The sequence below is a fragment of the Synchiropus splendidus genome, chromosome 5 (genome assembly GCF_027744825.2).
Source record: "Synchiropus splendidus isolate RoL2022-P1 chromosome 5, RoL_Sspl_1.0, whole genome shotgun sequence".
Lineage (NCBI taxonomy): Eukaryota > Metazoa > Chordata > Actinopteri > Syngnathiformes > Callionymidae > Synchiropus > Synchiropus splendidus.
The window spans coordinates 4,939,288-4,952,222 of NC_071338.1; the positions used below are offsets into that span (position 1 = coordinate 4,939,288).

A 12,935-nucleotide genomic window follows, 5' to 3' on the forward strand; every position below is an offset into this window, starting at 1 on the left:
GAGAACAGTGAGTTGTCAAAATGATGCCGAAAGAAATTACCGCTGTCAGAAGGCAAAATCAGCTCTATAGAAGAAATCACTACATGTGTAGGGAAATACACCTTTAAGGTATCTTACCGTACCACATGTTCATTTTATTGTGAGAGTGACAACCAAAAACCCACAAGTTAAATAAAAAATAGTTTATTCTCTGACAGACGAGTCTAATTACCCTTACCAAGCTCTGGGTCTGCAACTACGCCTGACTTGGCCTCAGCTCAAGTGATGCAGTGAGACAAAGACTATCTGGGCCTGACCCTTTTTACACACTTTCAGTCCATCTTTTAAGGCACAGTCTACAGTGATGGGTCCTGGTCTCCTTAGGTCCTGGTTGCCATGGCTCAAAGTCCAGATGTTGTGTCAACAACACTTTGTCTGGAGCGATGTTGATGTATCCTCCCAAATGTTATCCATTCTTAGTCATTTTTGTTGGATGGTGTTAACAGATAATCCGGGCCTCTCTTCTGATTGGCTTGCTTCTGCTGGTTGACCGGTGTCTGTCTGGCTCTGTGGTTCATAATTCCTCCTCCATAGCCATCTCTGATACCCACAGGTTCCTTATCTTTCACATTCCTTCACTTGGAGGAAAGTAGGTACTTTTCCCCACAAATCTAGGATCAGATCAGCCGGTTTGGACCGGTCCAGTGGTTAAATGGGCTCATCGATTGCTCCTTGGTCCTCACACCAGGTGGTTCCTAGCTTTCATAGCTGACTCTTTCACCTCACACATTCTTCCATGCATACAGGGTCAAGTTGAGGTTACCTTACCCAATATCACTGCACCTGCTGGATTCCATCTCTCATTAGGTAAACATTATTACACAGTTTATGTAATGTAAAAAGATATATTGATTCACATAATTATCAGGAAAATATAATTATTCCCATACATGCTCTGCAAGGGAGTCAGTGATATTGGGAAAGTTGCAAATTACGACAACCAATTGATCACAGGATATGAAAGAAAAATGAGGTAAACAAATAGAGACTTTAACCCTGAAGATGGCAGCAATAACGAATCAACTTCAATGTCAGCAAGAGGAAATAAACTGACAAATTCAGAGAAGAAACAAAGGGAGCATATTGTCAAAAATAAAAGTATAACTCCAAAAAACATTCATTGGAGATTTAAGATAAAACAGATGATCTGAAGTTGGAGAACACGGTGTTGAGTGAGCTTGTTAAATAAAACACAACCTTTTACAGTCGATGTATTCGCAGTACAAGAAGTCAAATAAACATATAAACCACGACCACAAGAATCAATAACTTAATGCCACGCTGAGTCTTGCCATGTTGACATTTATTGTCCATTTTCCCATCGTAGTTGCCACAGCAAGTCAGCCTCCTCCACTTGCGGCAACGAATCACTTATGGGTATTAAGAGTATTAAGACCGCCGGGAAATGCTGCCATCGAGTGGCCGAAGATGTAGCTTTCAGGTGGAAAGTTCAAATCGAACGTTCATCGTGACTTGTCTGTTTCTTTCTCTCTCTCGGTATGTGTGTCTTAATTCTACTCGCAGCAGCACATGTGTAACGGACTTATTTTGGAGCAGTTGAGTGCCATTTATGTAATAACTGACTTATATTCTGCAGCGCGTAAACAAGGAAACTAACAGTGATTGAGACTATTCCAAGCTGTTGTGAGGTGTATCATTTGATCATTAATATTTATTCAAAGAACCACACTTTTATGAAAATAGATTTTTGGTACGTTTGTTAACGTGTACTTGGGGAAAAAAAAACCCAAACACACCATAACTAAACAGCGGGACAAATGCACACACAGTTGACTGTTTTTTTACTGTATTTCAGATCTACAAGTTATTTCCATGTCTTTCTAAGAGGCATCCAGCGCTCTGAGGCTATGGATATTGATACAAAAGAAATGCAAACAATTGCATTGGTTTAAAAAATTTTTCAGAGGTATAGACAGTTGAAGCCAGGTCTGCCCGAAAAACAAAAGCTGAATACAGAGCCTTGTTAAAAACTCTAGTCCAAATTGGCAACACATACTTATGATGCAAGTATGTACTGTAGTTTGCAGCTAAAATGTGGAAAGGCGACACATAGAAAGTGGTACACATATGGCTATTCGTGAATATGGACATGTGTAAGAAAATATATATCTCATAGTTAAATATTCACATGCAATCAATAGTAAAAGTTTGTCCTCAAAAAAAAAAAAAAAAAAAAAAAAGACACGGACAGAGAAATGGGGTGATGACTGAGGACAGTAGTAGTGAGGGATTAAGGTGATCCCTCTAGCTTATGAGTTCCTCAACAATGTTTCTTTAATAAAAGTAGACTCTGATAGTTTCATCTTTAATTCAGTTTCAGCCCAGGATTGGCGAGTGGCTCTGCCCTTTCCTGTCTTTAGCTACATGTTGTCCTTAGAACAGTGATCAAGGCTCGCTTTCTAGACGTGTCGCCCGGTACTGTGCTAGTTGTTGCTGCCACAGCACCTGCTACTGCGATTCTGAGGAGGGGTGTCATGAAGATCCACTCCATGCCTGGTGCGGCCACTTGCTCCTGTCCCAGCCTGGGGATCATTTGTGGGAAGTTTCTTTGCTGCACAGAGAAACAGCCAACAATTACTAAAGCAATATTTATGGATTACAACAACAAAACAGCATGTCGTATATAAAATCATGGCACTGATTCCAGTGTGGTGTGGCAGCCAGGGCAGTCAGGTGGAGCCCTGTGGTGAAAGTCAGGTTTATTTTTTTAGTCATGTAGAGTTGGAGATGGAAATTGACTTATCTGCAGATATAAATGAAGACGGGTCATCTTGGCTCTAAATACTGCTCACAGATGAGTTTCAAGTGTCACTAATTTAAGGAGAAGAATTGAGTGGATGTTCAGTGGATTTGTATTAGTGAACAGGAATATGACTAACTTGAATCGTTATCTCAATTTGTTTATCTTAGAATCCGAAGGGTGCATGAACTTGTCTGGGTCAATGCTGGTGTGCATATTTCCAGTCACTACTTTTGTCATCGGATGACGCAAAAGACTCAAATATTGAAATGTGTTTTGAATCACAAGCAAACAAACAAATTGTAGTTCTACAAAGAACTACATAAGGGAGATTGTTTCTTAAATGTGAGGTCGCCAACTTACAATTTGTTGGAGCAGACGTTGTTCTACCATGTCTTCACTCATTTCTCTTTCGCTCTGCAGAGTTTTGGGACTTCATGCCGAACATATGTATAGTACCACTGTAATAGCGAGGTTGATGTCTCTGCTAATAAGACCATAACCAGAATCAAACTGTCCGCTCCACGCGCAACACCTCGCAGTATACACAACCTTGACACCTAAACCCATCATATAGGATCACTGAAGCTCTGATCGTCAAAAAACATTTATCTGATAGATGGCACTGCCGAACGCTGGCCTGGAATTATAGGGACAAGGGCAGACCACAGCGCATCGTGCATACTGTTGAGAAGGTGACCGGTTGCAGCCTGCCACCTCTTCATGACCTGTATGTCTCCAGGACCCAGAGACGTGCAGGTCGGATCAGAGCGGACCCTTCTCACCCTGGCCATGGACTGCTTGTCCCTCTACCCTCTGGCAGGAGGCTACGGTCCATCCAGATCAGAACCTCCCGTCATGGGAACATCTTCTTCCCCTCGGCCTGATGAATTTGCGACCAGCCCTTGTTGTTTGTGGGTTATTTATTTATTGGTTGTTTCTGTTTATTTTATTGTATTTTAATTATCATTATGATTATTACTATTATTATGTTTTGACTGCATGTTTTCCAAAGCACTTTCCTAGTTGGTGGAATCCCCACTGACCATGGCAATAAATCTGTTTCTGATTCTGAACAGTAACACAACAAATTACGGTGTTAACATGTTCATCACTGTCAGCAGATCTGTAGGGAGCGCCTACACTACACACCTACACCGACTCACCAGAACAGAAGTTTTGTTTTTGCATAGTTTGTGTACAAATCTAAAAAACTGCGCAAGAACCTTTAATCTGGGATGATTTGACAAATAAAAGCTTTTCATGGACACATTGGCAGCTCACTTACTTCATAGGCCTTCGCCACAAAACAAACAGTGCGGCACTGTGTCTGTGTCTTAAGAAAGCAGATGACAGTGAAGTCATGTCTTTTGATATGGGTGCTGAACGAAAAAATGGAAAGTGCTTTTTTTTTTCGTTTGATAAGCAGAACCCTCCTGCCAGTGATGCGCAGTTGCTGGGTTGAGTCACAATTAAAAAAAAAAGACACTCACCAATAGCCATAAAGATTTCATTGACATTCATGGCAGTCTTTGCTGAAGTCTCTGAGAAAAGCAGGCTGTTGTCGTCAGCATATTGTTGTGCCTCCTTTAAAAAACAATTACGAGAATGATGAATAAATATTGGTGGCTAATACGTACTCATACCTGATGCTCAACAGCTCTCTTGTCTGCGATGTCGGCCTTGTTGCCAGCCAGAGCAATCACGATGTTGGGATTGGCTTGTCTTTGCAGCTCCTTCACCCAGTTCTTTGCTCTTACAAAAGTATCCTACAACACATTTAAACAGTATGACTAGGGCTGTCAATACAGAAATGTTTTTATCTCAGTCAATCACATCGAAGCACAGTTAACTCATGGTAAATGGATTTTTCTATCTGTTATATATGTAGGGCACACAAAGTCATGCGTTGATGCCTTATGAATTGGGATTTTACCTCCCCATTGGAACAAAAAAAGCACCAGTCTTTCAAATGAAAAATATTTTCCTCTATTAGTCACTTTTTGTGGTGCAATTGTAGATCAATAAAAAGTGACCAGCCGTTTCTTCTCCACCTTTTCTATCTCTCATCAGAGGTTGCCAGAGCAAGTCAGCTTAACTTATCGTGATCATCATTCATAGACACACCTCTCCTCTTTCCATCCATCCATAACCCTCAATGGTTGTCTTTTTCTAACATTCAAAACGCTCCCTGTCTCTGAAGCAGAAGCTACATTTAAGTTCAAATCAACAATGGCAACAGCAACAACAAAAGATGCTCATTTGGACAGAAGGTAGGGGACTTTTGCTGTGAGCAGTTTTTACTTACACATGCAATTTCAAGGACATTGCAGCCACAAGCTCCAAATCCATTTCACTTTACATTCAGATTACAACATATGCAGTGTACAGCGAAACAGCAAGGTGCCAGCACGTACGTTTTAAATACAATTCTTTGGTTTGCAGTGTAGGTTGAAACAATAATAATAATAATAATGAATAATGTTCTCACGCAGTTTCTTTCCAGAACACAGCATAATTACATCACAGGACAGACTTTTAGCTAGGAAGGCGTCTGGGCGTCCTGGGGACGGCCTAAACTGCGAAACATTACAAAATGAACACCCAGTTTCTCTCAGCAGGATGCCCTAAATTATTATCCAATTATTAGTGCCTACATAAAGCCCTACTCCTAGGGGCATAACACTCGTTTCCATAAAAAGGGTGTTTCCGCGCAGTACTGACGGAATTTCACGAAAATTCACCAATTCTTGTTCCTTTTACAGCTGTAGGTTGGCCATCACGGTTGCGTGTTGCGACACTCGTGGCGAGGAAGCGTGCTGTTATTGATGGGATGTCTGACGCTGATGAGAGGAGGAAAGGCACATAAGTCCCTAACTGTTTACAAAACTCACTCATAGCTTTTAAATCGGATTTGGGCTTTTTTTTTGGCATGAAGCTCGCTCCTCCTGCTCCCACCACTCCCCCCACTCCCCATTGCCGTGCAGCAAATTGCATTTTGGAGCGGGGCAGAGCTTGTCAGGGATCAAATTTCAAGTGGTTCTTTGTATATACTGTTTGAATGAATGAATGTTTAAATGTTTGAAAGTTTAGAAAGCCATCATATTCACAGCTGATAGGACTGTATGCTAATCTTGCACACAGATGATTGATTATTTTTTTCAAATTAATCAGGGTGAGCTGAGTAAAACAGCTGCCAAGGAGACCCCTGGATATGAAAGTCTTATTGTAGCAACAGCTACTGAATTCATCTTCATTCTTCTCGATCACGATTATTTGACTCAAATGTTTGTTTTTTAAAAAATCCTTTTGTTCAAACAGATGTTTACAGCTTTTTTTAAAAAAAAGCAAGTTTTTTAAGTCAGTTGTTGACATGCCGTGCCGGGATGTGAGTGGGCTGGGTGCGGGGCTTGGGACGCCCTGTTTCAGAATCCCAGCTAAAAGTCTGTCACAGGAGTTCCTCGGGAATGGTGCATCAAGTGGAGATTATACAAAATGGAGGGCCAATACATTCTAGCACACACTGTAGACAGGCCGATGAAAAGCTGCAAAGTGAGGCATCATTGATATGTGTATCTAAAATGTCAATGTCTGTTCCAACTTCTATACAGCTGGCCAAAAAGAAACCTTAATAAAGGATTAATGATTAAAACGAGATCCCAGGTAGATCAAGGCAACACACACGCACGCATGCACACACACTTTAAATGTTGCCACTTACAGAGTTAGTGATGTCGTACACTACAATGGCGGCCTGTGCGCCACGGTAGTACATAGGAGCCAGACTGTGGTAGCGCTCCTGTCCAGCGGTGTCCCAGATCTCAAATTTGACAGTGACATCATCCAGACACACCGTTTGAGTCAGAAAGGCAGCTGAGAAGAGAATTTTAGAGTTATATATAGATATGTATAAATATACAGCGTCAAAGCCAAATCGTTTATTGATGAATAGATTTCACAGATGGCTTCTATAACCCACAACCTGGATTGGCAAATTCACTGCTGACACCCTGTAGGTTCATAGTGAGCACATGTGGCAGGGTGATTAGCCTCCATATGACCGGTGGGTCAGTAATGGTGTCGGGATGGCATTTCTTTGGAGGGCTGCACAGCCCTCCACATGCTTGCCAGAGGTAGGCTGACCCCTATATACCTACTTAAGAATTCAGTTCAGACATAGATCTTGGAAACTAAATTCATAAGCATAGCAATTTGCACATTTGACCAATGTATTCAAGCGGCAATATAAGTGACTCAGAATGATGCTACTCACCTCCAATTGTGCTCTCCTGATATTCATGAAACTGCCCCTTGACAAAGCGCAGCACCAGGCTGGACTTTCCTACTGCCGACTCGCCAAGCAGCACCAGTTTAAACTGACACATTTTGTTTGCTGTTGCAGCGCCATTAGGCCTGGTTGCTGTCCCACTGCGGCTGGCCATCGACAAGACGGGGAACGAGCTGAAAGTACAGATTACAGAGGTAAAGGTACACACTGATTTCTCAGGCACTGATGGAGGGCAAGGGCAAGGGAGAATCACAACAGAGGCAGTGAGACGACATGTTTCTGAAACACAAACATAAGGAGACGAAGTGTTGCCTAATTTACAAGGAAGAGACGTAGCCGACGTCTGTGGTGAACACACAACAAACCTGATTTGTAATTTGTTTGTAATCAGTTAGCACGATCACTGTCAACAGAGTTCAATAAAACCGTGTCAGATGGTTTCTTGCCTCCTGTTAACTTCGATTGTCCTTCCGAATGAAAAACTCACAGCGCCACCCTTCGTGACGGAGGCGAACTACACATAGCTCAAGTCAAAATGATACAATCAGACTTGACAGACTTAACTGTGCTACTGCCTTAGTTGTAACCAGTCAATTTTTTTAAGCAAGGATGACGTTTGAGAGCATTGAAATGTGTATGTGTATGTGTATTCTGGATGGCAAAAAGTGAAGAAACAAATGGAATGTCAATAGCAGAAAGAGTAGTAAAGGACAAGAACTTGAAATGCCTTGCTATGACTACAGATGACTGGGCCTGGGCACGCCATTTCTGATCAGAAGTGTTCGCAGCAGGTAAAGAAAACAAAGAATTGCTGCTGCTCTTGACAGACACGCGCGAGGATATGTACACTAAATAACTAACTAACTAAATTTGGCTGGGAACAAGTACTGTTGCCCGTGGTCGAAGAAAAACCTGCTGGTTGTCAACATCCTGTATAAGGGTTTACTGCCTTTTGTCTTGACACAATGTATTGTATCATTTAGTTTATACGGGGTTTGGAAATAATAACCAAAAAATATGCATCATGACTTCATCCATCATGAAAAACGGCGGTCAAATAACCGACCTGTCACCAACACGGGTTGCGTAACGCAACAGTGAAGAGATCATATCTTCAGAGCAACGTTCCCTTTGTACAACATGAACAATAAATCATGGAAACACAAAGGAGAAATACTTGATCGCCGTCAGTGCGAGTTTTCAAAACAAAAAGCGAGTAGCCCCTGATAAACGTAGACTCTGCAGAACTAGTAAGTGACACGTCGTAGTACTTCGAAATCCGTCTTCTAAAACGTCTTGATTTTAGAAGATAACAAAATGAACTTGTTACGTGGTTCGACCGGATGAACAAGTTAAGTCGAAGAAAAACGACGAGCGATACGGCTGAAGTCAACTAGCGCAAAGGCTGGGACGAGAGTAGTCAGGCATCCCAAACATCCTAGACTTCGTTCAAAGGGAGAGGGACGAGTAGCAGACATTCTCACCGACTACTGAACGCCACACCACAATTTCGCCCTCCAACTTTAGCACAGGACTTCTGCCCTCTCACTTGGTTGTTTTCTCGTTTTCCTCCAAAAACACTTCCGCCTTGTGCAACCAAAATAGTTCCTGAATTGCGCTGTCATGTGACACGTTGTACGGACCAATGAACGGTGAGAGATATGTGAAGTAATGAGACTTGACATTACTCCATGTAGCTGCGTACGAAAAAGTTTCAAAGACACAGTCTGATGTTACAGAATACTTTAATAAAAGTAAATAAGAATCACTACTCCATATGTGAACACGATTTAAAATATGCACTGATGAAAAGGCTCTCAGAGATATGATGTACATATATATATATATATGCGTACACACACGAAGGAGCCCAGATCTGACATGCGCACAGCACAGACAGTCGCTTTATTTCTATAATTTAACCATTGTAAGTCATTGTTTCAGGCGTAAAATACATTGCATTGCAATTGCCGATCTTACAGATGTGTACATGTTTTTAAACATGTTTTTATGCTTTAATAATAAAGGAGCAGGGGGTTGCTTCTGAGTTCTCACCAACCCAAACCGAAAACCCGTTTAAAAAATGCTTATAGTGGACTATAGGTGGTGCTGCTATCACGCGCTGTAAATACAATTGAGACACTACAAGAAAAAGCATACAAACGAGATACAATTCTCTTCTCGTGTAAACGAAAGCAAACGTGTTAATGTTTCTCAATGTCATGTCTCTCAATAGTTTTCCCGCAAAACATATCAAAACCTTGCCAGAATACCAGTACTTAAAATGAGACCGCAGTCAGATAAAACTAGAATCAGAGAATGAAGGAAATAAAATGCCTTCATCCCTCCCCTTCATGTCTCCATCTCCATTTTCAGGCAAGGAGCCTCAACAGCAAGTATAACAGTGTATTAATTGACAAATACTAACTAGACAGAAGGAACAGACGACGTCAAACTGGCAGCAACAGAACTCAGGAATAAACCCGAAAAAGAGAGGAAGCAAGAATGACAACACACTGAATCACACGGCAGTCAATCATTCGCTTGTGGGGTACAAGAAGTCCATATATAACAAAATATCCAAGATGGTCAGACATTCAATCATGGTAAAATAGAAATTCCAGTGAAATACAACAGAAAGTAATGATGGTCGAAAAGTCATGCCCGACAATAAGGGAGGAAATATGAACCAACAAAAATTTGCTTGCACACGGCTGAGAAAACAGGCAGTCCAAAAAAAAAAGAAAAAAAAAAAAGAGGAAAGCATATGGCAGAACAGAACTGACTCAGATAACTATGAAAGCTCAAGGAGCAGGAACTGATCATGCAGATGAAAAGAGATGGCCATACATAGGAGCAAAGTTGGTCTGGCACACAGCATTGGAGCAGCACAGCAAATGAGCGGGTGGTTTTGATTGCAGATGCAGGTGTGCGCCAGTAGCTCATGGAAACAGAGAAAGAAGACAGAAAAAATACAAAATAAAATTGTATCAGCAGATATGAAATACTGGTTTTCAGATAATGCTGTATTTCATATTCGTCATGTCAGGCTCCACCCTAGCTGCAGTCACTGACATAGCTCTGGAAGCAATGCATAAATATGCTGCATGAAATGATCCTATCTTGTGTAGACATGTGGTTCTGGTGATTTACAATGCTAAATAAGTGTAAATCTAGTTCTAAGTCAAGGGTGTCCAAATCGGTCCTTAAGGGCCGCAGTGGGTGTAGGTTTTTGTTCCAACCTGACTGGCACACACTGCTTCCCCAGTCAGGTGTCTGAAGACTGGAAGCAGTTGATTGTCAGTCAGGCCCATTCTGGAATAGTTTGCCCACCCCTGCACTAAGGAGAACCGGATATGAGCCTTGGTAGATCCTATTGATGCACCATAGATTCAGTGTACGGCTGTCGTCCGTCTATATATACTGTGGGGACATTTTGTTGACACTCGTGCTTTCCCCGGTATCTCACCCTATACCAATACCTAAACATCCAAAGGGCATAAAACCAAAATTCAATTATAATGACCAAAACGTTGTGTCTTCAAAATGTGCTCTTTGAAAGTCTATTGCTTTTTCTCATCTACTGTGTTGTTTTTGCTGCTGTAAATTTGGAATTGGACCCTGTAACAGAATTTGGCACAGACAAGACTAGACAAGATTAGATCTCTGTGGAGCCAGTGGTGTAAGGAGCGCCATTTCATAGAGAGAGAAATGAATTCAGTGTTAAATAGAATCTGATCTGGCAATATGACTGCCTTCAAACTGATTTCGGGCCCCTATCGAACACATTAATATGTCTGTTTGGACAAAACTCTCTGATGCATCTGCCATGAGGCACTGGGATGAGCGAGCCAGGGCTGACGCAGTACATTTAGGTTGGCAGAGGTAAATGCTGCCAACCTTTTATCATGTGGAAACGACTAGACTGTACGACAGCCACTGAACAAGCAAAAGTAAAAAAAGAAATGCGGTTCTTTTAAGATGGAATGGCTGTCGGAGAATGTGTGAATAGAAGAAGAAGAAGTAAAACTGAGAATTTTTCTTTTTCGGGTGAGAAAGGGCTGCCTTGCAAAACATGTTGCAAAGCCAAAGTAGCAAGCAAATTTTCGGAGGGAAAAGTGTGGACTGACTGGAAGTTGGACTATCTCAAGCGTCACACTCAGCAGAAAAGTCATTTGAATGCTGTTGGAATTGTATGAAGACGCAAGATGGGAATGGGGAGCAGTACATTATTGCAGGAGAGCGCAAAAGATCGAGAGATCGAGCTGTCACACAAAAAGAAATCAGACGCCGGGCAAGTCAAAGTTCTTATCGGCAATATACTACTCACCGTCAAAATTAATGCATCAATGCTGTCGGTTCAGGAAATCCACGATCACATGGCGAAGTATGTGACTATACCGGAAAGCTGGCGAAGTAAAAACTATGCCTGTGAACTCAATCAATTAGTGCAGTATGAGACGATGTGCAATGTTAAAAATGGCATACCCTGATAGTAGACGAGAGCACAGACATAACAGTGAAAAATCATCCAGCTGACAGCCGTCATTCCAGCCTTTGAACAAAGTGCGGTGGCCGTCGCGGAACCAAGCAGTGAATGCTATTCTAAGCCGTGACCGTGTCAAAGAGGTCATGAGGACCTCACCAACTGATGGCAGAAATACTGGTGAGATTACTCTCTTTATTCGGAAGCTCTGTGATCATTTGGATGCTCATTTCCCAGAGGATGAATTAAAGGAGTGGTCTGCATTTGACTTTGAAGCATTGAGCTCAGACATCAGTATGGATCAGCAGACATTGCTACACTGGCAAAGAAGTATGAGGCCATTCTCCACCACAAACATTCTGTGGAGGCCATTCAGAGGGAATACATAATGAACCAAAAACTTAAACAAGGGTCAATCAGCACATTCTCAGACATGGTGGCTGCAGCACTCAGATGTGAGGAGCTAAAGGAGATTTCACAGCTTGTGGATATTTGTGCTACATTTCAAGCATCCAGTGCAGATTGTGAAAGAGGCTTCAGCTTGATGAATCATATCAAAACACAATCCAGAAATCGTCTTGAAGTTGTCATGATCCGCTTTTATTTTGTTCCCTTGACTCCTGTTTCCTTCCTTCCTGTTTGTGTGGCACACAGCTGGAGCCAAGCATCCCAATCACCTGTGAATAAGAACTTCAACAACGTGTGCCAGATTGTCTCCTTGTTTCCTGTGGTAAAGTGGGTCTCCTCGTTCATTCTCTCTCTCTCGTTTGGTCAGTTTTACTGCTCTCTTTGAAACCCTGGTGACCGAGTTTGTGTTTTATTCCTTCCTCTGTTTCCGCGTGTTTCCTGGTTTGTTGTGTGATTTACTATTTCTGTTCATTGTGTTTTTGTCTCTGTTTGCAGATTTAAGTTTGACTCTCCTGGTTCGGTTCATTAAATGCTATTACTAGATTATGAGTAGTAGAAATTGAAAAAAACTAATTATTTTACAGACAGATTTACAGGAATTGACACTGTATCATATGCATATGCTACTGAACACATCTCATTGGGCAAAATGTGGATTTTATGATGTGAACAAAATTTGATCTCTGAAAGGTGTAAATGTCTCAAGTCTTCCAGAGCAGGACCTCCACCCAGACCAGAGCAGGACCCTGACATACAACATGCATACTACAGTACACGGCTCATGAAAAACACGATTTTTGTCTTTTTCTTTGTAAGTGGGTTAAATCGTTACTACTAATACTAAAAGTAATCTAACGGAAAGAGCCGTTGTAATTTGATTCTTTTAACGAGCCATGCAATTTGTTATGAGCTCAGATTTTGGACAGGTGTGATACTGGTACAGGGCGACAGTG

The 12,935-nt window shown here is 41.7% G+C and overlaps 1 protein-coding gene across 2 annotated transcripts; it reads right to left on the reverse strand.

Moving 5' to 3' along the window:
* Nucleotides 1-1,693: 1,693 nt before the first annotated feature.
* On the reverse strand, nucleotides 1,694-8,690 carry LOC128759492 (ras-related protein Rab-5C-like). 2 transcript variants are annotated; one of them, XM_053866493.1, is made up of 6 exons: nucleotides 8,638-8,690; nucleotides 7,074-7,261; nucleotides 6,522-6,673; nucleotides 4,447-4,569; nucleotides 4,294-4,387; nucleotides 1,694-2,611 (listed from the first exon to the last, which is right to left on the reverse strand). In XM_053866493.1, exons 2-6 carry the CDS (start codon nucleotides 7,240-7,242, stop codon nucleotides 2,484-2,486), a joined length of 666 nt encoding a protein of 221 aa, XP_053722468.1. In that variant the 5' UTR covers nucleotides 7,243-7,261; nucleotides 8,638-8,690; the 3' UTR covers nucleotides 1,694-2,483. The 2 variants fall into 2 exon arrangements, with proteins under 2 accessions (XP_053722468.1, XP_053722467.1); XM_053866492.1 differs by having other exon boundaries at nucleotides 8,573-8,685.
* Between the last annotated feature and the right edge of the window lie 4,245 nt (nucleotides 8,691-12,935).